Source organism: Gossypium hirsutum, chromosome D07 (assembly GCF_007990345.1).
Source record: "Gossypium hirsutum isolate 1008001.06 chromosome D07, Gossypium_hirsutum_v2.1, whole genome shotgun sequence".
In the NCBI taxonomy this organism is placed as follows: Eukaryota; Viridiplantae; Streptophyta; class Magnoliopsida; order Malvales; family Malvaceae; genus Gossypium; species Gossypium hirsutum.
This window is the reverse complement of record NC_053443.1, coordinates 56,391,132-56,415,150: the sequence shown is the minus strand read 5'-3', so window position 1 is coordinate 56,415,150 and position 24,019 is coordinate 56,391,132. Positions and strand designations below refer to the sequence as shown.

General features: G+C 31.6%; 2 protein-coding genes and 1 long non-coding RNA gene across 6 annotated transcripts; 1 reads left to right on the top strand and 2 right to left on the bottom strand.

The window, feature by feature from the left end:
• Positions 1–5,248: 5,248 nt before the first annotated feature.
• On the bottom strand, positions 5,249–7,558 carry LOC107958639 (ABC transporter I family member 21). Its single transcript, XM_016894462.2, has 6 exons — positions 7,236–7,558; positions 7,001–7,161; positions 6,860–6,911; positions 6,619–6,755; positions 6,275–6,361; positions 5,249–5,944 (listed from the first exon to the last, which is right to left on the bottom strand). The coding sequence occupies exons 1-6, from the start codon at positions 7,411–7,413 to the stop codon at positions 5,657–5,659; spliced, it is 903 nt and encodes a 300-aa protein (XP_016749951.1). The 5' UTR covers positions 7,414–7,558; the 3' UTR covers positions 5,249–5,656.
• Positions 7,559–8,458: 900 nt separating this feature from the next.
• LOC107958641 (uncharacterized protein At1g03900) lies at positions 8,459–10,884 on the bottom strand. Its single transcript, XM_016894463.2, has 3 exons — positions 10,139–10,884; positions 9,366–9,638; positions 8,459–8,756 (listed from the first exon to the last, which is right to left on the bottom strand). Exons 1-3 carry the CDS (start codon positions 10,622–10,624, stop codon positions 8,688–8,690), a joined length of 828 nt encoding a protein of 275 aa, XP_016749952.1. The 5' UTR covers positions 10,625–10,884; the 3' UTR covers positions 8,459–8,687.
• Positions 10,885–18,760: 7,876 nt separating this feature from the next.
• Positions 18,761–23,748, top strand: LOC107958642 (uncharacterized). Of its 4 annotated transcripts, XR_005916421.1 has the most exons (5): positions 18,761–18,921; positions 19,050–19,094; positions 19,497–21,539; positions 21,632–21,705; positions 22,993–23,748. It is a non-coding gene; the product is annotated as an uncharacterized lncRNA (long non-coding RNA). The 4 variants fall into 4 exon arrangements; XR_001700700.2 differs by having other exon boundaries at positions 21,632–23,748; XR_005916420.1 differs by having other exon boundaries at positions 19,497–21,705.
• Positions 23,749–24,019: the final 271 nt, after the last annotated feature.

Here is a 24,019-nt window from a genome sequence, read left to right as displayed (position 1 = left end):
AATTAAAATTTTTTTATAAACATCTAAAAACATAAAATATTGTAAAATTTTATAAAAATCATAAAAAAATAACAACCTCTAGTTTTTTTCAATTAAAGTAATCACGTGTCGCAACACAGTGTAACATGTAGCGAAAAATGATAAAAAAATAAAAATCAATAAAAATTATAGAAAAATTATAAAATGCTTCTTTTGGTATGATAATTTTTATAAAAAAAATTTACAAAATTTATATTTCTTTACATTTCGTATAGTTTTCTTACAACTTTATAAAATTTTATAATTTTTTTATATTTCTACATATTTTATTATTTTTTTAAATATTTTATAAAATTTTACAATTTTTATTTTTTTATGATTTTTATATTTTTTTTCTAATTTTTAATATTTGAATTTTTTATTAAAATTTAATAATAATTATAGCTTTTATTGATTTTAATTTTTTATAATTTTTTTTCTATTTTTTAAATAAAAAAAGGGGCTTAATTGTTTTTTTTTTTGAAAAATTTTGAGGGTATTTTTGATGCATTTTGAAAGTTTAAGTATCAAATTGAGTGCAAAAAAAGTAGGGGCTTAATTGCTTTTTTGGAATGGATTTAAGACCTTTTTGAAAGTTCAAATACCCAAATGAATACAAAAAAAAAAGAGTAGAAGCTTAATTGTTTTTTTTTAAGTTTAAAGGTTTTTTTGCACCCTTAAATCTATTTTTTATTTTCAAATAATGTCCTAATTTGAGACTGCTAGCTTGCCACATGACATTATGTCATTGATTGTCAATGCCAAATCATGAAGTTAATTCAAGGAATAATGCAGGTTTGATCCTTGAAAACCATGTTGTTTAATCATGAATCTTTGAAGAATTAATTTCTATAAATTGTAAAAAAAAATTATGGCTTAATATAACATTTGGTACTTGAACTTGACACTTTTTATTAATTTGGTATCTAAATTTAATATTTTTCTTAATTTGGTACTTAATCTTTTTTGGGACCCATTTTGGTACTTGAACTTGACTCTTTTCCCTAATTTGGTACCTAATCTTTGTTTTTTTGTTCGATTTGGTTCTTGAATTTGTTAAACGTCTTACAAATTACTCCAATATACTAACAATGTTATTTTTTTATAAGATAGCGAAAATAATCAATGAATGACCGACATGTGACAGATAAAATGATATTTTTTTTGTATTTTATATGTTCAATGACTTTTAGTTTTATTGATTTAATTATGTTATTAATTAAAAATAATGAATTTCTTTTAATTCAAAATTTTAAAACTCTTTTTCTTTTCTTATTTAACATTAATTCGTTAAGAATAACTCAATACCTATTTTTTTAATGTGAATTTCCTCAAACACTGACAATATTTCGGTAGCATAAGAAAATGTTTTAACACTGTTAATGTTTTTACATAATTTGTATAACATTTAATAAATTTAGGTACCAAATTGTGTAAAAAAAATAGATATCAAATTAAAAAAAACTAATTATTTTAATTAAATTTTTTGACACAATATTTAAAATTACCCAAAGTAGGAGAATAATGCGCTTCAACGCACTCAAACCTATATCCTCCTGCATTGACAACAATACCTATTCCAATCAAGTTGAAACTCAATCGGCTTTAATTAAATTTATTAACAACTACTGACTTCATAATGTATACAATATTAAAACATAAAATATAATCAAAATCTTAGTTCAGGAGGGTAAAATTCAATTAGGGTTTGAATAACTTAAAAAGTAATAATGATTCATGGTTTGGTTAATGATAATGACACATGTTGGGGCCGACGGGGTGAAAGCCACATCAATAATGACACATCAAGACTCAAAAGTTAATACACAAATTAATTAGGTTTATATTTCTATATATTATTAATAAATTAAATAATATTATAATATCAAATAAGTTGATTTTTTAAAAAAAGTAAAAATATCTATTACAATTAAATAATTTAATACAAATCGGGTTTATATCTTAAGAAAAATAAATTAAATGTTTTTAAATATCTATTACAATTAAATAATTTAATACAAATCGGGTTTATATCTTAAGAAAAATAAATTAAATGTTTTTTTTATATATATACAGGCATATGATTTTTTTATTATTTAATTTTAAAAAAAATATTTTAATTCTCTATTTAATTTTTCGTCTCTTTTAATCCTTAAATTTGTATTATTTATTAAATCACCTCAAATGTATGAAAAAGTTAACGTCTACATGTGTGTCACATTTACAATTAATTAATTTTTTAAAAATTTTAAAAATAATTTTTTTATATTTAAAAAAGTAATTGATTACTAATGTCAGATCCACATCAGCAAAATTAACAGACGCTAATTTTTCTATCTATTTGGATTGATTTGACAAACAATGCATATTTAAAAAAGAGGTAGAAAATTAGACGGAGGACTATTTTTTTTATAAAATTGGAGGTCAAATAAGTTATTATGTCTATATATATTATATTACTTTTGACATTACTGTAACTCTAAATTTAATTAATGGAGATTGGGTTTTATTTTATTTTATTTTACCTTATTTAAAATAGTTGGAGGTATGAAGGTGTGAAGTTTGAATTTAAGATTAGATAATAACTAATGATTTTTTATAATTAAGGGTGGGATTGGATGTGTGGTACGTTTACCTGCGGTTAGTGTAAAAATAACGGTAATGATAAAATTAGATATTATAGCGTGAGATAAAAAGTAAGATAAATACATTGTCCCGCCCAACCCTGTCTATCCAAATCCGAATACAAGAATGAGTAAAAGAAATAAAATGAAAGATGGAAGGAAGCTGTCTTTGATAGGAAGGGGTCAAATGATATTACAACCCCTTTCCATCAACAACAAAGCGCCAAATCCCTTCAAATTAACAACCTCGCCTGCTTCATTTTTTTTAGTCATGCCACACCCAAACAAGTGCTAAAGGCTAAACCACCCCCATTCACATGATGAGGTAATGATTAGCTTCTTTTTTTTTGTGGTTCCCCTCTTTTTTTAGTAGAGTTTGCAACTCATCAAATTTCGGGCCACAGAATACTACCAAGATAATAGTAATCGCTCCGAGTGAAAAGACATTTCCTTTAACATAACATCAAGGATTTGGGTACATGAAGGTTTTAGAGAGAAAATCTAGTGATATTTGGGCAGAGTTTTGGTGAAGGTGTTGGTTTCTTTGGTAAAAAAAAAGGAGCTTTATAAAGACGAAGGAGTTAGTGGGAGATTTATTTGGATGTGATTGACTATGAATTGATTAGTGTTATGGGCTTGAAATTTTAGTCTGACAAATCGTGGGGTCTTAAATAATTTTTTGAGTTCAAATCGGCTTAAATTAATTTTACTTTTAAAAAATGTGAAAAGAAGAAATAAATTCGAAAAAGAAAGAAATCAGGAATGAATAGAAAAGTCACATGAAGAATAACGGATACCAAGTGTTTGAGTAAATGATGTGATTACAAATGGAGGGAAACATCTTTTTATAATTGAGCTCTTTCAGATCCAACGGTATAAATCAAATTACATCAACGGTTAAGATTAATTCTTATCTACAAGATAAAAGTTTTAAGGAATTTAAACTCTATACATTTTTAAAGTTCATTTAAAGTTCCTATCTAATTTTATTGGAGTGCTCAAGTGAATCTTGACTCTCAGTTGACTTTCATAGAACGTTTTATGTGTAAAGGTCACGAGCTTTAATCCACGGCCTGTAAAACCAGAATAGAATCAATGGTAACTGATGGCGAATTTTATTAGATGCTATAGAAGTAATTCATGAGTAGATCTTGACATGATCATGTGAAGGCTAACGTGATGGACATGCAAGTGTCTTTAGTTGGCCGAGTTCTTATGCGAGTGAGTAGTGTTGAACAGCCTATGTAAACATAAGGTGTGATCCATGTTCGTGATCGAAATTGATTTGGCGGTTTATGTAGCGAATGTCCGACAACAATGGACTGCAATATTTCAATGGGTCATCAGCTTCCCTTTGGTGCTGTCATCTTTGACAGAAGTGATCGGACCAACAACAATTTACAATATAATCTCGAGTCTCCTTCCAGAGTTTGGCTTATTATTGATTTATTCTCGATGTGAATCGTCCAATGAGATTGCTGCACCACCATATTTCCTTGGGACCCTATCATAAGCCAATGCCACTTTTAAGCAACCATTGTTTCTGACAAATAACAGTTCCGCCCCCCTCCCCCCTCCCCCCTCCCCCAATTTGGTTAATGTTGTCATCACTAGAGTTTTCACCTGCATTACTCTCCTGTATTGTCTTTGTGTTTTAAGGACTTTACTTTGGGATACCATTGAGGTTTCTGAGAATATTTTCTTGATTTGCTCGACTACTCCGCATGGATTAGGGTCTTCCAACATTAAAACAGACATTATTTTTGTATTTCCATACCTTCTAACTACTGTTGGATCCATTTTCTGAAGTCTGTCACTTGTACTTGATCGATTTTAATACCCACATCATCCCCGAATCAGACTGCTCTAGCTTAGAAGCAAGTGCGAAATAAATGATTCAGAGTTTTCCTCTGAGGAACAAAAGGGGCGTTCTCCATTTACAACAATGTTTCTCCGCCGTAGTTCAACTCGAACAGGGAGCAAATTATTACAGACCTTCCAAAGGAAAACCAAACCCTTGAGTGAGAGTTTAAGCTTCCATAACTAGGCTATATCAGGGGAATTCAAATATTCAGCAACCTGTTTCCAGAGAAATTCATATGCTGATTTATCCGAAAATTGTCCCCTTCCATGCATATTTGTCCTTACCATTCAACAGCGAAAATCCTCTAGTGCTCAGCTCCTGTTACCAGACATCCTCAACCTGACATTTGACAAGTTCCGACTTCCATGTAGCACGAGCTGGATGTAGGAATGAGCTTATCTGATGTCCTGGTAATATTAGCTTCTGCCTGCGCTTGGAAGACAAAAGAATTACCTTGAATGGGAGGAAAACAGAGTGTTCCATGGGATACAACAAACAGGTAAGGGGAGATAGGATCCCTTGTGCAACCCACTATGCACTAGAAAAATAACCACCAAGGCCTTCATTTATAGACAGAACATAGAAGCTGCTTAGCATTTTTATTGTTTTAATAGCTATGTAATACAAACAAGTTTAATTTCAACAGAACCTTCCTTGTCCGATAGCAGATCAGCAATCTGAAATTGGCTAAAGCTGTTTCAACTAGTTCTCCAGATAACTAACAAATCTCAAAAGATACATGTACCTTGTACTCAAAGCTTTTCCATTATTGAAATGAGATTACATTATTTGCCAAAGACAGATCGTTGGATCAGGGCTTTGTTGTGTAGACAACAAGATCAGCAAGCACCTATTCAGCATCGACTTCATTCAACAAATATCATATGTATTTCACTACCAAGGTAGATTATAAATTACAAAACTATTTGCTAAAGACAGAACATCAGTTTCACAATTTTCATTTTTAAACAACGCTGCCAAAAGAGAGAAATATACGTAGCCATCCATCAGGCAACCGCAAGCTAACAAGTATATAAATCCACAATGGCCAACTCCACGTTAATAGAAGATGACTAGAAAGAAAGTTTTCCGCTCGTGTATCTGGTTTTGGCCTTCAAAAATTATTGAAAAACAGCTGGATTCAGAAAGATCAACGGTAGTATGCCATGTGCCTCGACGACATGAAAGGAGAAGTACCAAAAGGCGAGGACTTCTGGACTTGGGCAGGGGAATTGGACGGTTTCTTTTTCTCGCACTTGGTTTCAGAGCGAAGCCAGGCTTCAACAACAGAGAGCAAATTTTCTGAGCTTTTCAACTCATTAATTTCTGTTAACTTCGCAGATCTCTTCAATTGACCATCTTGGATGTAAGCCAAATGTGTTGCCCATGTCTCCAAACCATCAAAAATATGGGTAGCGTATACGACTGTGGCTCCTCTCTAATACAATAGTAAATATCAGTTAGAGAATGAACATGAAATCATCAATGAGAGTACTCGAATGGTACAAAAACATCTATGCCCTACATGTGGATGGTGATCAAATAAGTGGCCCTATGTAAAAATTAAGAGACAGCCCATAATCAAAATGAAACCATCAATTTTACTAATTGTTGCAGAAAGAAAGTGCCAAATAATGAAGAGCTATATCAGTTATATACTTTTCGTAAGAAATATTCAACATAGTAATGTTCCAGCACCTTATTCATATTCAACAACCAGTCAGTACTTTAGCATGTGATTGCAAGGGCAGAGAACAGAAGTCAGTACCTGCTCACATTCTTCCTTAAAGAAATCAAGTAAATCCATCCTCGCAACAACGTCAAGGTCCACGGTGACCTCATCTAGCAAAAGAACCTGCAATCAAGTAAAAGAAAACATTAAGTTACAAACAAATCAGGAAAACTAGTAATTATGCAGATTAGAAGTCACAAAATTATCCAAAAACATATATGAGCTTGAAGTGGAAGGTAGCAGTTGAATGTTTGCTTGTCACTAGGTAATTAAGGTACATTACATTTCATCAGTTGTAGATTATAGCAATAGCAGAATCGTAAATCTTCAAGTGAAGATATCAGTCACACAAATGTGACATATTAATAACTTCAAAATACCTGAAAAGGTTGAAGAAGACCCATGCAAATTTGGACTCGACGTCGTTGTCCATCAGATACCTTATGCATTCTCCATTGCAAATCAATATCAAGCAACTCAATCAATTTATCTCTCCTTACAGGATCAATCCCTTCAACTGCCAACAATAATTTTAGACCCAAAAAGAATGCTTAATTTCAAAGGAGAACAAAGGAGCAAGTAAAGAAAGCAACAAACGACAAGAGACTAATTAGCACTCACCTCCAAATATCATGTGTTCCGCTGAGAAGTCTCCCTGCAATGGAACCTCTCCCTGCATATGTTTGGCACAGTAAATTTGTAGTTTTAAACGAAAACGGTGGATACTAATCTTTAAAAAAAAAAAAAGGAAAATTGACTAACAGCAGAGCCAATAGTTTTACTCCAAGATCCTCCCAAATAAGCTAAATCACCACCACAAACAAGTTGAGTATCGTGAAAAGCCGAACGGTTTAGTACTCTCACGACTTCTCTTCCACCCACCATATGTTTTCCTGCTAAAATTTTCAACAATGTCGTCTTCCCTGCTCACAGTTAAAAAATTAGAATCAAAATTCCTTTACAAAATCGTCGTTGTTCGAAAGCAAATTGAAATTACCAGATCCGTTGGCGCCGACGAGAAGGCAACGAGATCCACGAGCGATGTCAAGATTGAAATCGAAGAAAAGCGGATGCTGCAATTCGTAGGCGAATTGCATGTCGCATACGGTGATGCCTTGCGAGTCTCCTCCATTTTCCTTTCCTTCTCCTGATCGGCAACAAGCTTGTTCCGCCATTTTTCGTGTGAACCCCCCGGTTCTTTACATCTTCCGTTTTTGCGGCCATTTTAATATTCATGTCTTCTAACTGTTATTGCTGGGATTTAGCCACGTAAACGGTTGGTGGAACTGGATCTCCTTGCACAGAATTTTACACGTTGAAGATATGTGTTGGGACACGTTATTCGTTTCAATTTTATAAGGGGTAAAGAAACGGGGATGTGCGGCTGCGTTTTGATAGGAAGTGTAAAAGCTAAAACGACAGTGTTTTTACTTTGTTTGCTTGCCTTGCGGAGAAAGCAGGACCGAATAATATTTTTAAGATATCTTCACTAATTTGAATATTAAGTACTTAAATTCATTTCTGTTTGAATAATAAATTTTTTAACTTGTGAAATAAAAATTAAAATAACCTAAATTAATAAAAATTTACTCAATCAATTTCCAAATTTCTTAATTTTATTACCTCTAGGAAGACATTTGAAATGATGACAAACTTTAGTGTCTCTTAAATATATATACTAACTTAAATGTTTGCCTTTAGGATAATAATTCAGGTTGCGGATATTCAATATGTTTTTCGTGAATTCGGATTTTAAAATTACCATTCATCATCATAGACTCAGAATAGATACATTGAAAACCCATTAGTCGAATATGAATATTAAAATCCACTTGTTACAAAATGTTTATAATTTTTATTTTCATATATATATAAAAAGAGTTTTAACAAATTTTTGCAAATTTGGATATTCAAAAATATTAGAATTTTTAAAATTGGGTTTTTACGGATTCAGTTATCCAACAAATAATAGTATTTAATTTAAATTTAGGTAGCAATACTTGAATAATTTTCCATTAATAAACGAATAATTCAAAATATAAAAATATCCGACTTATTGCCATTCCTAATCATTATTCACAAATATTTGGTGCTAAAACTGTTTTGTTTTGTTTTCTATTCTTTTTCTGCGAGGGATGAGGAAGAACAACAATGAGCAAATTCCAAAAGGGAGCAGAGTTTTGAGTACTCTTGGCATGTCACGTATCAATTCACACAATGTTTAACAGAAAATTTATTGATTTTCTCTATTATATTGAAATTGTATAAGAAAACATAAATGGTTCACGTCGGACGAAAGAGGCATATATATATATGATATTATTTTCCAAACATGAAAGTATAAGGCACCCTGTCCCTTTTTTCCTTTCTTCATTTCCTTTTTCGTTTCAAATATCAAAAGCATCAAACACAAGAGCTTACATACTTGAGAATAAATGATAATGCAGATTTAGAAAGCTGCCCATCCTGATGCAGTGGTCTTCGTAGATCCTGATCCGGTTGCTGGAAGGTGATTCCTCTGTAAATGTCATCAAGGGAGTTAATTGTGGAACCAAACACGAGTTTCTGTTACTCAGAAAATCGGAAGCCTCCTAGGAAAACATCCATAGATCAAGCATGAAAATATTTTAAAAGCCTAAAGTTAATTCCATTTTCTTATATCAGAGCTTCCATTCCAAATCTACACCTACACCACCGCTTGTGAACAATAAGCATTTGATTTAGCTCAACACAATCGCCAGTAAGAGGTAAAGGAAGTCAATGTGGCTATATGTATACAATGTCAAAGAAACAATTAAGGCCCCGTTCTTCATTGCATTTGGGGTTTCAAAAGTGCTTTTCTACCGTAGAAGCAATGAAGAACACCTGACTTTTGGAGTTAAAGTGCTTTTCCACCCAAAAGCAAAAGCTATGTAACACACAGAATCATATAGATGTTGGCACAACTTTGCTTGACAAAAGCTATGAAAAATAACGAATGTGGATGTGGTAAACATATTATGATACCCAATTCCCTAACAATGGTACATTCAAGAGAAAAACAAAATCAAAATTTGCAGATCTTTTGGGTATGTAGAGCACAGGAAATCTATATTTGGTTTAAGGATCATACACACTAAAGGCATACCTCTAGTTGAGACAAATATGTTGATGGGTTGGTTTGTTTCATGTTTTCTTTGGGTGCTCTTTGACCAACACCTTGACTAGTAGAGGCAAGCCGAGCAGCAACAGGGTCATTGGGAGGGGGTGGGAGAGGAGACCTTATTTTTCCAGCACCACTGGGTGGTGGAGCAAGGCTCAAGGTCTTAGGCTTTCCACTACCAGACAATCCCGCAGCTGAAAGCATACTGGTTCCACTAGATGGCTTGTGCTTCACATTAATCCGGATAGTCTCACCTTCCTACAACCCAAACACCATAAGATCAAAATCGATCTAAGTAAAAACGAACACTGTATTGAAAACCCGTTAATAATGACAACAATAATAATTAAGACTACATTATACACTTTAGAGCAGAAAACCAAAGACAGCCAAGTGCAAATGATGACTGATGAATCTAATTTAACCCCTTAATTTCTTTATCAGTAAATCAAGAATTATAAGAACAACAGAACCTGCAAAAAAGAAAAGATTACAAATAATTCATTTAAGAAGGCACATTGACCGAAAAGATGTTGCACAATCTCTCCATAATATTTAGATTCAACTTATGAATAGAACCAACGGATCAACTAAATTTCTTCCTTTGTTCACTTAACCAAAACCCCAAATTCTGAAATCAATCAAATTTTAATCTAACAATTTTAGCTCAAAAATATGAAAATCAACCCACATTCTAACATCAGTCACAAATTGAAGTTTAAAACTAGTAAAAAAGTAAAAGACTTGAAAGTTTCTACCTTCAATCTATGATTAACAGCGGGATGAATATCAATATGAGAATCACTGTCACTCGTCTCGCCAGTCTCTTTCTCGTTCTCTCTTCTAACATGCTTCTCGTGATCTGACAACGCCACGTTGAAATCAAACGCCTCGTTCCGTTCATTAAAACCGAGCCCAATAAACGCGTGTTTTCCATTGCCATCCTCGATCTTGAGCACGAAGTATCGAGATGAATCGAGAGCCGGCTCGACGGAACTCTCGCGCTGTCCCGGGTGGATGAAACAAGCGGCAAAAAGCTCACCCGAGTTGGGATCCTCTAACCGGATCTCACAACGGTCCTTGCAGGAGACAACCCGGAATCGACCAGACCAGATCTTGTCGGATTGGAGCCACTCCCCGCATTTGTAACCGCCGGAGGTGGAGCGGGGCGGGATTTTGAAGACGGAGACTTCGCGAACTACGAGGAGGGTGTGTTCAATAGAGTCTTCTTCATCGAACGACATTTCGAGGGGAATGTGGGTTTGTCTTTGAGAAAAAAAAGAGACGAGAAATTTGGAGAGGAGAAATATGGGAAGAAAGAGAGAACAGAGGTGGGAGGGAGTAATCGGATGGTGAGAGGGTGGCAGAGAGACTTGGATTCAAAGAGAGTGCTTGAAACGTCAACTGCCTCCTGGGGTGGGAAGAGGTGCCCATCCCATTTACTGTTTTACCCTTTTTGTTATCCAAAATATCGATTTGGTTCTGCGAATCTAATGGATTTTTTATTTTATTTTAAATCCCTATTTGAGATATGAAATTAGATTTTAACTTAACAATTTTTCTTGATGCTTAGATTTTTTTTTCTCTAGGTGTTCATGGTTCGGGTCATGTTGGGTTTGGATTGAATCTAAATATGATATTAACATATTTTATGTTTGTCTAAACTTGACTCGGTTTAAAATCTAGACATAAAATTTTATCCAAACCCACCTAAATTTATTTATTGAAATTTTTTATAGTCATTTTAACATTATTTTAATGGTTACATTACAATAGTATTACATATTTAGTATAGGTTTATTTTTTTTAATCTGTTCTAAATTACATAACATATAAAAATAACATAATATAAAGTATTATAAACTTAAAACGGGTTGTGCTGGGCTCGGGCCTTGAATATTCAAGCTCGAGCCTGATCCATATTTTAAACGAACCTAATTTTTTTATTCAAGCCCATTTTTCGAACCTTATATTTTTGTTCAAATCCTCTCAAATTTCAAATGGGCTTTCGGGACCTATGAATAGGTCTACTAGTATTTTCTTGAAAACCCTACAATTTACTAAATTCAGACATCAATATGAAAACAGTTCTTAAGTTTAAAGACTAACTTGAAAAAAAGAGTTCAAATAGATTACATTTTAAATGCCAACTTGGATGTCCTACATGGCAATCCAAATTAAATTTATTTAATTAAAAACTATTTTCATCCCAACAACTGGATATCGAAGTTGGCAGTTAAAACCAATTTGGACTGTCACGTAGGACTACCGTTAGGGAGGTAACGGAGCTTAATGGTAGAGTGATCATTTCATAATAAAACGATAATGTAAGTGACTAAAATGTAACATTTTAAACATAAGTGACTAAAATGTAATCTGAGACATATAGGAGTGACTATTTTTGAAGTTTACCCAAATATTTTTTTATATGTAATTAATTTTATTTAAAATAAAAAAGTGTTAAAATTTGATTTAATATGAACCAAATGAATAATTTAAAATCCGAAGAGATTTTGTTATTGTTAATGATTGAGTAAAAAAACACAATTTTTTGAAATTTTGATAATTTTTATATGTTTTGTATTTTTGAAATTATTTAAAATGCATTTTAAAATTATTTTTGTTTTTAAATTTTAAAGATTTTTAATTTTTCATATTTTTATTAAACATATGAAAAAAATTTATTTTTTAAAACATTTTTTAATTATTTATATACTTTTAAACGGTAAGGATTAAATTGACAAAAAATTATAAATATTAAAGGCTAAAAAGATTATTTTATCTTTTATAACAACCATTCTAGGCAAAAGACAAGATTGAGGGAGGGACAAAATTTTAAATAAAAAATATATAAGGACTTATATCTTAAAATTAAAATATAAAAAATAAATTAAAAATTTTAAAAGAGAATAAAAGCCTATTACATATTTAAACCAAAAGAAAATCATTATCCTAATTCTCTTTTCTCACTAAAGACATTATCTTGATATTAAAGTATTCAATCATTTATAGTTAAACTTATAATCAATCACTCATTCCACTCCCATCTAAACAACCATTTAATCTTTTAATCATTTTATTCCAAGACACACTCATTAATTCATCTTATCACATAATTTAAGTATATAGTGTTGGTAATGCAAAAAATATTTTCACTTGCGAAATTTTTTTTGACTATTGCAGAAAATATTTTTGGTTGAGGAAAATTATCTATTATTTTTGAAAACTGGCACTATTATTACTATTTTTTTCTTTGGGAAAACAATATAAATAGTTGGTCATTCTTCTCATTTTACACAACACAAGCAAACAACAGTTATCCTTTTTCTCTCGTCTGTTTCTTTTAGTAGTTTTTTTGGTCAAATTTTTCGACTAGTTTTTTGCTTTCTTTTCTGATTCCTTTCGGGAAGAGCAATACCTTTTGTGTTTATTCCAACTAAATAAGGAAAGCATTAAATTAGTCTTTGATTCTGATAAACTTGTACTTTCCCGTAATGATTATTATGTTGGGAAAGATTATCTGAGTTGAGGTTTATTTGTGATTAAGATTATGTTTAATGATAATAATAAAGTCACCACTTTTGCTTATATTGTTGAATCCCTTGATATGTGACATGCTAGATTAGATCATGTGAGTATTCATTCTCTACAAAAGCTCATAAAAATGAATCTACTCTCTAATAAATGCGAAATTTGTGTTGAAGCCAAGCATGTTAGACCTTCCTTAAAAGCTCTTACTGATAGGAAGACTAAACTTCTAGAGTTAGTTCATACTGATCTAGCATACTTTAAAAACACAGAGAGTAAGAGCGGAAAACATTATTATAACACATTTGTAGATGACTACTCTAGACATACAAAAGTTTATCTTCTAAGATCAAAAGATAAAGCTGATAAAATTTTTCTTTTTTATAAAGCAGAAGTAGAAAACCAGTTTGATAGAAGAATAAAACGTCTTAAATTCAATAGAGGTGGTGAATATGACACTAATTTCCTTAAAAGAGGTCTATGAGAAAAGCGACATTATACATGAGTTTTCTACTCCTTATTTCCCACAGCAGAATGACATAGCTGAAAGAAAAAAGAACTTTTAAAAAAAATGAATACTTTACTATTAAGTTCTGATTTACCTGACAGTGGGGGCGGAGAGGTTGTACTTTCTGCAAACCATATTCTTAATAGAGCGCCTCATAAAAAATTAGATTGTACCCCATATGAATTGTGGAAAGGTTATGCCCCTAATCTGCGATATTTGAAAGTGTGGGGGTGCTTAGCAAAATTGGGCTTTCCTGCTTTTAAAAAGAGCACTATCGGAACTAAAACTGTTAATGTTGTATTTGTTGTGTATGCTCTAAATAGTGTCGCATATAGATTCATGTCGTTGCATGATCATTCCATACATGAGTCTAGAGATCCTGTTTTCTTTGAGAATGTGTTTCCTTTAAATAAATCTAGTATAAGTACTAATATATAGTTAGATGAGCATATTTCTTCCTCTAGTACACATAATAGAGGCGTTCATAATAATGATGTTGAACCTAAGAGGAATAAAAAACAAAATACTGTCACTAGTTTCAGACCTGATTTCCTTACTTCCTTTATGACTGAGATTAGTGATTTAGACTTGATAAGTGATTCTAAAAACCTATAATGAAGCCATAAAATTAATATATGTTAGTTTTTAGAGAGATGTCTGTTAGAGTATGCCCAAAGATCAATCATGGGATGGTTGTAATAACATACTTGATTTATCATGTTTATTAATATAAGGCGTTACCATTATTATTTCAGTTTCTTTTCTGTGTGTATAAATAAACTGTTTTATAATAATGTCATAAGAATAATATGATTATTCTTAAAAGATCCTTAGTCAAGTATTATTGTTAGATAGGAAAACGATAATGCATTAAGACTAACATGTAGTTGATTGATGATAAAGAGTTATCATTGATATAGAATGTCAGAATCGATGCATGAATATGTGTGTTAGAGAACAACATATTGGATTGACCCATTATGAGTATGTTTCCTGGATTATTATGTAATTGTCACGACATTACTCATAGTGATTAATATGTATATGATCCTCAGACTTGAGATCATCATAATCCCAACATCGTGAGTAGTATATTTTGATACAATCAAACGTACACCGTAACTGGTTGTTCTATAAAGGCTGATGTTGGATATACCACAATCAATGTAGAGAGATATGGTTGGTCGATATAGAATAAGTCCCTCCTACATAATGGGAGTAATATCTTGGGCTACTTGATTAAGTGAGACTAGAAATGCATGGCCATGCTCAAATAAGTTGATATGAGATGTCATGCTTATTTGTATATTGTAGTCTGCTTAAGGTATCAAGGAACATGGAATGGACTATACAAGTGTGACTATTCCATGACTTGTGTCCAATCCAGGGATAAAGGACTTAAGGATTATTGCATAAAAGGTTAATCATAAAAAAAAAGGTTATGTCGAATCATGATCTCTTGTGACTTAGGTAGCAATGATGCATTGCTAGATGCCACTCATTGTTTGTAACATTGGAATCGTTCTAGTATTACTGCTAACGTTACAGGAACCTACAGGGTCACACCCTATAGTTGAAATGAACGGAATAAACCATAGTTGGTATTATTTTTGGGTTTCGCTTGAATTATAGAATTAATTTAATTCAGTAATCAAATTTCCAACACATTATGTACAAGTTTGTTGTACGCATAATGAGGACATGAATTTGGTTAACATATGAATTCAAATAAATATATGGTTTACCGAAATTATATTATAATTAATGTAATTATAATTTTCGGTTTAAAATATTATTATATTTATTTAATTCCTAAAAACCCTAAAATAATAGGATATAAGAATCCTGTTTTTCTTTGTTTTTGGTCTAGCAGCCGTCAAAGAAAAATTGCTTTCAAAACCGTTTTGGGGATTTCTTCCGTTCGTAGTCAACTGGGTGGATTACGTAGAGGTCGGAGTCTCGATAGATTGCGGCTTGGTTCGATTGTAGATCAAACTACACATTGTTGAGAAGTTGCTGTCTACTCAGAACAAACATTAGGTAATTTCGTAACCCTTTTCACCCCGATTCGTTCCTCACACATGGATTCGTGGTTAGGGTCACCGATTATTAAATTTTTTCCGCTGCGCCGTAGGGGTGCCGGCGATCCAACAATGTCATTAATAATGAACTAGTGTCTATTATGTCTAATCATACTTGGGAACTAGTAGACTTGCCTAGAGGTTTTAGACCTATTAGAAATAAATAAGTCTTTAAAAATAAACTTAGACCAGATGGATCAATATAAAGGTATAAGGTAAGACTATTTGTAAAAAGGTTCACTCAAAAATTTGGAGTATATTATTTTGATACATACTTTCTTATGACTAAGATCTCAACCATTCATGTTTTGTTTGCTTCATCTTCTATTCACAATTTGCTAGTACATTAGATGGATGTGAAGACAACTTTCTTGAATGGTGATTTGGACGAAGAGATTTATATAGAGCAACTTTCAAGTTTTGTGACACTTGGTATGGAAGATAAAGTTTGCAAACTCAAAAATCTTTGTATGGCCTCAAACAAGCTAAAAAACAATGGTATGAGAAATTTCATAAGACTATTCTTAGTTTTGGTTTTATTGTTAATTGTGCAAAAGCATGTATATATTCTAAGATGTTTGGTTCTGATTGTGTTATCATAAGTCTGTATGTGGATTACATGTTAATCTTCACCAAATTTCCATCTAATTCTTTCTCTAGCTTATCCTTAGATAGGATGACATCCAACAATTGATGGCACTCGTACATTGAGTTGACGTTACTAGATATGATTATTGCCTCCTTGTTGATTGAAAGGCCAATTATTAAAGCGACATCTTCTAGCATTATACTTGTTTTCCTGTATGAAAAATGAAATGTATATGTTTTTGTCTCCATCTATCCAACAAGGCGACAAGCAACTCCAATAATATAATGAACTTTGTAACAGTAATGTTATATATGAACCAACACTCTTCAAGAGCTATACAATATGTCCATCAATCTTCAGGAATTTTAAATTATGTCGATCACGAACAATTTGATCTTCTGTTTTTTGAAAAATCACAAAAAAATGATAAAATGCAAAATCTTAAAAACATATTTGAAAAAAATTACAAAATTAAAAACAATTGAGTTGGAAATCTTATTGTATCGACGTCGTAATGTGTTCTCCTTAAAATCTTGATGTGACCATTTTTCTCTAAGAAAAGAAGAACAAAATAAAAGTTCTTTTAAAGTCTAAGAGTTCAAGAAAATTTTGGATAAGGAGAAAAGTAAAATGAGTGGGAGTATTTATAGTATGGAAGTTGACTATTATGGTTGTTGGCTTCCACTTGTTAAATAGGTTGGTTGGGAAAATGGGTATATAATTTTTCTAACCATAGTTCAAACCTCTAAACTCTCGTACACCCATTAGTGATAAGGTACTGTTGATTATACTTTGCAATACTAACTCATGATATTTAGAGCACTGACTTTGTGATGATTTGACAAAAGTATTCTCCTTAAAAAACATATTTTAAGAAATAAGTTTTGGAAAAATATGATATTTAAGTTAAAAAATGGTAAATAGGATTAAAAAATATAAAATAAAATATTTTATTTTAATCATTAGTCATTTTCATATGATTTATACAAAAAAATATATAAAAATGACATAACCTATTATTAAGGTATAATACAAGAACTGATACGGTACTTTCACTAATATTCAATATATATTTTAGATATACTGTTTACTTTTACCCGTAATCCTTTCAACTTTTTTCTTTTCTTTTGCCTATAACATTTTAACTTTTTTTTTCTATACAATGGTTACTTTTATTCATATTTCTCAAATTCCTGATTATGAGTTAAGTCACCTGTCCAGGTTCGAAGGTCTATCTGAAAAGTGGGAAGATTTGGGAAAAAATATATGCCTAGAAAATAGGATTGAACAAAAAATAAAGCTCATTTTCTAAATGGGCTGGGCCTCGAGTAAGATTTTTTTAGCTTGAGCCCAGCCTAAATTTACCTAAAAGTTTTTCCTATGTTATTTTGCTATTATATTGTTACTAGTTTGTTATTATCGTTTGGATATTGTATAATTATTGTTTTATTGTTAATTCTGCTACTATTTTAGATACATTTACTTGCAAAGTTACAACTATCTTAATGCTATTTAAGTATAAAGATTTTTTTAATATATTTTCAATTTGTTGTGAAATATTTATTTTAATATTTTTAGTTTATTTGATGTATTATATTTTTTAATTTATTTTCAAATAAAAATATAAAAAAATTAATATAAGAGGACCAAACTAAACTCGAGTTTAACATTTTTTATCTGGGTCGAGCTTAAATAAAATTTTAAGTCTATTTTTCAAGTTGGGCCAGACTTGAAGTCTAAAAAACGTATTTGAAATTTTACATTAGCTCGACTTGACCTTCAAATCTAACTGAAACCCACGTCATTTTAATTTCAATGACATCAATTGCGACTCCAATATTTAATAGTTAAAAGTGAAATTTAATCATAAATTTTTTACTTATATAAGTAAGTACCATAAGAGTTAAAGAAGGCATTGGCACAATTGGTAAATATCCTAGACTTTAAGATTTAGTTTAACATTATTTTTTAAAAGTGCTTTTAAAAGTATTACGAAAAAATAATTTTGAGAAGCATTTTTAAATTTTTTTTTTAAAAATTAAGTGTTTAATATTGTTGGCAAAAAGTGCTTTAGCGAAGTAAAATGTCTATTTTAGACATAGTATTATAAAGTAATAAATATGCATTTAAATAATATTCAAATTAGTTAATATTATTATATCTTAATAAAAATATAAAAAATAATTTATTATAATTTATAGTTAATATTTTAATATATGAAATATATTTTTTAAGCCATTAATATTAATTATTTATAAAATTTAATTTAAATATTAAAATATAAAACATTTAAATTTAAATACATAATATTTTATATTTAAAATAAAATTCAATAGAAAAATAATTAATACTCAATATAAATATTATATAAAATACTTTATAAATGTTAAAATTGTTATTTATTCCTAAAAGCACTTTTAAGTTCAAAAACATTTTCTAAAAATACTTCTAACTCCAAAAATTATTTATTTTTGGTTTAAAAATCACTTTGACCCAAAAATAATTTTGAGAAGTAATGCTAAAAAGTCTAAAAGTTGAGATTTAATGTGAGTTTCAATGGATAGGGCGGTGCATTTCGGTTATTTTTTTGTCTCACACTATCATATTTAATATTATTGTTATTTTTACAAGTAAACGCATGATGAGTAATTTTGATTAATGAACTTACCTCCTTTACACGTGTACGGGTGAAACTTAAAAACAGAAAGCATTAGGGAACCAGCAGAAGAAAAGTTCGAGGCCAAGAATGGCGATGCTGATCGTTCATTTTCTCTCGGTGCAATAAAAGAAAAAACCCTGACGCTTCAAACAATTACTACAAAATTTGCTGATATGGTTACCTCTCTGCTTCTTAAATTTGCGTTGAATAACAAGCCTCTTTGGTTGTTTAAATGCTTTTTATATAAACTTTGTTTAAAGCTATAAAACTAAAATCCTTTCATTTGATTTGGTTCTGTTTCAAGGTCGCAATTCAACCTTTCTTTGTAGTCTCAATTGAATAGCTCCAGGTTTGGTTCCTCAACCTTTTTGAATTAAATGTTGGTACTGCCGTTATTGTTGAGTTTCTTTGCATGTTATGCTTGTGTATTTTATGCTGAAACCTCGAATACTATAGCTAGTTGAGTATTCTTGTTTCAAATGTCGGTACATATCTGGGTAATGTTTCGCTGAACATAATATTCAAGATCCTAACTATCTGGATGGTAAGTGTCTAGTTCTTTTGAAGTGAGCATGTAAATGTTATTGCTTGTTAGGGGTTTATTTGATTGGAAAATTTCTTGCTACTTTTTCCCCTGCATTTACATATTCAATGACTTTGCTCAGTCGCATGTGGTTTCCCCTGCATTTATGTAGGATAACTTTTTACTTAGTCCCATGTGATTTTTGTAATATGTTCTCTTTTTTTGCAGTCTCTAAGGAGGGAGGAAGCATAAAGCAGTGCATATTTTCATTCTCGATACTGGGCAGGATGATTATGTTATAGTGCTTTTAGATGATTACCTAAAACAGGTTGGTTGATAGATGCTTTTAAATTTCGTTGATTAAGGACGGTTCAAACTGGGACCTGTTACATATCATCTAGGCTGGCCTCGATTGAGGTATTAATCTTCATGGTGCTCGGTATTCTAGGTGAAGGATGCTTGTTTCGTTGCAAGGCTAACTATGTAGGCTATCTTTTTACAGATTTCTCAGTCTATAATATGTACAGATAGAACATGTAAAGTGATTAAGGAAAGGAAACAAGGTGAACTTGAAGTTTTTGAGTGGCTTCAAGTGCATGTTATTGCATCCAAGCTAGAAACTAGGATTGAACATCTAGAACTTGTGAGTGATCCAAACATCAATGGACTTAGTTGTTCGTTTACGTTTTATGTTGCTTGAGATAGATATGATTTTGTGTTTATTAGAGCTCTCGGTCAGCAAATTTATTCTAAAAGTGCCATTTTGAGTCATTGTTTCAACCATATTTATTGGTCTGTATTTGCAAGTGTGACAGATCCCAGCCATTACATGTCAGTTCGGTTTTTAGTTTGCATATTCAGCATTTATTCCTTCCCTCTGTGTGTGTGTGTGTGTGTCTTGGTGGGTGTGAGGCAATATCGCATGTTTTATTTTGCAAAGGAGAACATGTCCATCCTTGATATGTTGATTAGTTTTGTATCTGAAGTTCTAATCATTTTGCAAATTAGGTTCTCAGAAGTCAGAAATATAAATATACGACCAATTTATCATTGGAACTATATGGAATGTTAGATTTTTCTGGTTACAAAAGGAGTTGAACAGAAATGTAATATAGAATCTGTGACCGATGCCTTTGTGGCCAAGAACTATGCCAGACGCAAGAAACCAGCAGTAGGAGAAGGGATCTGATTTTGATTTCATTGTGATGTGATTCTAGTTTTGTGGGATTTAATTCTGATTTTATTTTTAAGAATTTCCTTATTAGTTTAAATAAGACTTTCCTAGTATGCTATCAGATTTGGGCTTGGCATCTATTACCTAATTTTTAAACTCTGTTTAAATAGGAAAATAATTCATGAATAATACAAGTTGAAAGTTGAAAGTTTCAGTAAGTTTAAGGTAGGCAACTCGCTTAGAGTTTCAAGGTAGGCAACTCCCTTAAGAGTTCAATAACCACAGGCAAAAATAGGAATCGAAATAAGGGCAAAGACCCTTCATTCGAATCTGATTCTTGTGCTACTCGTTTGATGACTTGATCCCAGACTCGGGCCCGCAACAGAATCCCATTGAATCCTTTATTGCTATTTTGGGTTCCCAATAGCCAACTTTTCACTTCACTTATTTGGTTTCCATCAAAGTAAAAGATCAGAAGGAGCGTGAACTTTGGAAGTGGATGTAATATTAAAACCTGTGTACTTTAAATGAGTATGAATGACATAGATACTTGTCCTCCCTTTGCACTTCACTAACTACTTTGAATAATTATGATGCTGTTTTGGTATAGCAAAGGTAGAGCGCTCTTTAGAATTTGTAATATCTGAATTTTAAGTCCAATATTCTATCAGCTTTGTACTTGCAGTGTTCTTATTATGCTCGGTAGGCAGGGAAGGAAAGAAGTCCTTTCTCTTTTAAATCGTAGGAGATGTAAAGGGGTGATGTTGGTCCATTTGGAAAGGAAGCGCCTCTAATTGTTTCCTTTGATGTAAGGTTTCACTTTCTTTGCTTGATTGGATCTGGTCTCTCAAAACTGCTCATACACCAACTGCCATAGGTGTTTGCGTCTCAAAAGATTAGCTTCCAAGAAGACATTACTAGCAATGACAGTTGGACTATATTGCTTCTCTTCTGGTTCAGTCTTGAATATGAGGTGTAGTTACTAGTACACTGGAGTCATTAGCTTTTAATGCTTTATATCATGATGAAAAATTTTAATCAGGTTGGTTAATACACCGTCATGCAATCAGGCACATTGGCATTGAATGCTGGATGAAGTGAGCGTTCTCTTCTAAGTTTTGTATTATTCATTTATTTGCCAACCTTGACTGATTAATTGCTGTAAGACTCAACTCTAATAATACTTCAGTTGATTGCATGTTACCATGATCAGTTGCAAATTCATGAAGTTGTTTTGCTTCTATCAACTTGCCAACATAATGTGTAAGTAGTTTCCTTTTGATCTCTCTATGTTAAAGCTAAAGTGAATCACTGTAAATGATCTTTTTTCAATTATACTGACGCAGACCTGAGTTGAGAGAATTTGAATATATATTGCCAAAGAACTTTGAACAGTGGCAGGCTAGTGCTGCAGAAATCTTAATCATTTGAATTGATAATAAACCTGAAACTCCACTGTAAACTTCAAAATACATATTAAAAACCAAAATGCATTTTTGAAAGTGCGAAACTTTTAGTGAAGATCTTGACTACATTTATAAGTATTCACTTATATATATTGTTGTATTTGTGTGCATCAATGAAAGAAAAAGCCCTTTCCTTTAAAGTATTGAACATTGAAGAGATCCTAATATATATGATTAAATACTCTTAATTGCTTTATAAATTATGTTAAACAAGTATAGAGTTTGTATGACTTTTCTCGTTAGAATTTCTTTAGAATGAAAACTGTTAAAACTGTATAAATCAAATTTAAAAGGGAAGATAGCTTATTTGTTAATTTTTATTACAGAGAGATAAACACCCTTGGGATGGTCATTTTATTGATGGGTTTCTTTTGGAAAACGAAAATGTGACTTTTTAGTTCATAAATAATTGTGTAGCTGTTAATCATAAACGATTAGAATGATTATATAGATGCTGCAGCAGCAATTATTAGTTTTATGTTATCTTTGATCTTGGTGTAGCAAGAATCTCTTGGAAAATAATTTGCCATGCTTGCAGACCTATGTTAAGAGAGAAAGTCCTTGATATCGCTTCATACTAACTTGGCTTTTATGCCTTATGGCTTAGAATTTTGGTCATTTGATGAAATTTAGCACAAGGAAAATAAAATCAGTTGAATTGAGTGACATGACCATTTGGTCAAAAGTAAGGATATCAACCTTCTATCTGAAATAAATGCATTCCTCAGAAAGTAATCTCTGCTGCTAGGGACTAATTTCATTCAAAGAATCGGGATGCTTTCATGCATAGACTGGTAACTGTTATTTGGGGTGAAAAGGCAGAGTCATCCGACTTTTGATTTAATTGATAGATAAGTTAATGTTAGAGAACTAATGCTTCTAATCCGTCTTTACTTACCCTGCAGTCTCTACTGTGAATTCTTCTCATTGATCGACTTTGCAAGTATAACCATCCATGATCTGATGTTACATCTTCTAAATTTTGCGTATCCGATATTGTAACATCAATTGTATTATCATACTAACTGGAGAGAGAAAAAAAATGTAGGACCAGCATGATTTTAGTTTTGTGATCTCCATGCAGATATGTCTTATCGTAGGCTTGTATGGCGAACTGGATTCTTGTTACCCGTTCCTCATACTTAGGACAAATTCATTGCTGAATGATTAGTTTTTGGGGTCCACTGTTGTGGACTTGAATGATCACTAATAGCCAGTACGAGTTTCGCAAATTGGCTTTAGATTTCTCATAATTGTGACAAGGTTTTGTCAAGAACAATTAGTCGTATTAGGTGGGAAAGCTTCCATCAGCTGTTTGTTTTGGTTATTTGCTTCAATTACAGTCCCTATTGCTCCCCATTCCTGTATCGGTTCTATTATTTCCCCATTGGCCTGTATCGGTTCTATTATTTCGTTATGTTCCTCAGCATAATCCAATTGATCCTGTTGAATATATTTATTTTATCATCTTAGCTAAATTATCTTACAATTGGTTGTTTATAGAAATATTGGATATGAAAATTGAACGTGGATTTATGCTTTTAGTGGTGGTGAAAGCATTGATATGCATGCATGTCTCTTGAAAAGTGTATTAATAGGTTGATGATTTCTTCTAGTTTGGAAACCAGTTTCATATTTTAAAGATCATGCTCTGTTGATTTTGAAGAAAAGGTCAGATACAATGTTTTGGGATACCTTAAGTCTTTCTAGGGAATGGATTAAATCCAAAAGCATCATTGGATTTATGACATGATTGCAAGGGATTCTCCTTTCTTTAAGATTATTATTTTTATTTTGTAAAATGAACTATGTGATATGCTATAAATGTAATTATATACTACATCTGTTATAAATCTTAATAATTATATAGTTTTGTTTGGACATGAATGCTGGAATAATATGACTAAATTAGCACTCAATACTATGGAAGAAACAATAATGTTTTTGGTGGTTTTCATATCCTACTGAAGCTTATTAGTCATTGGATGCTAATCACAAACCCCAACTAGGTCTGTAATGGAGCTGAACCGAACTCATAAGAAACTCTATCTTGACTTGAACCACGAGACTCGAAATTCGGCTCAAGTTTGAACAATTTTTGTTTTTAAAGT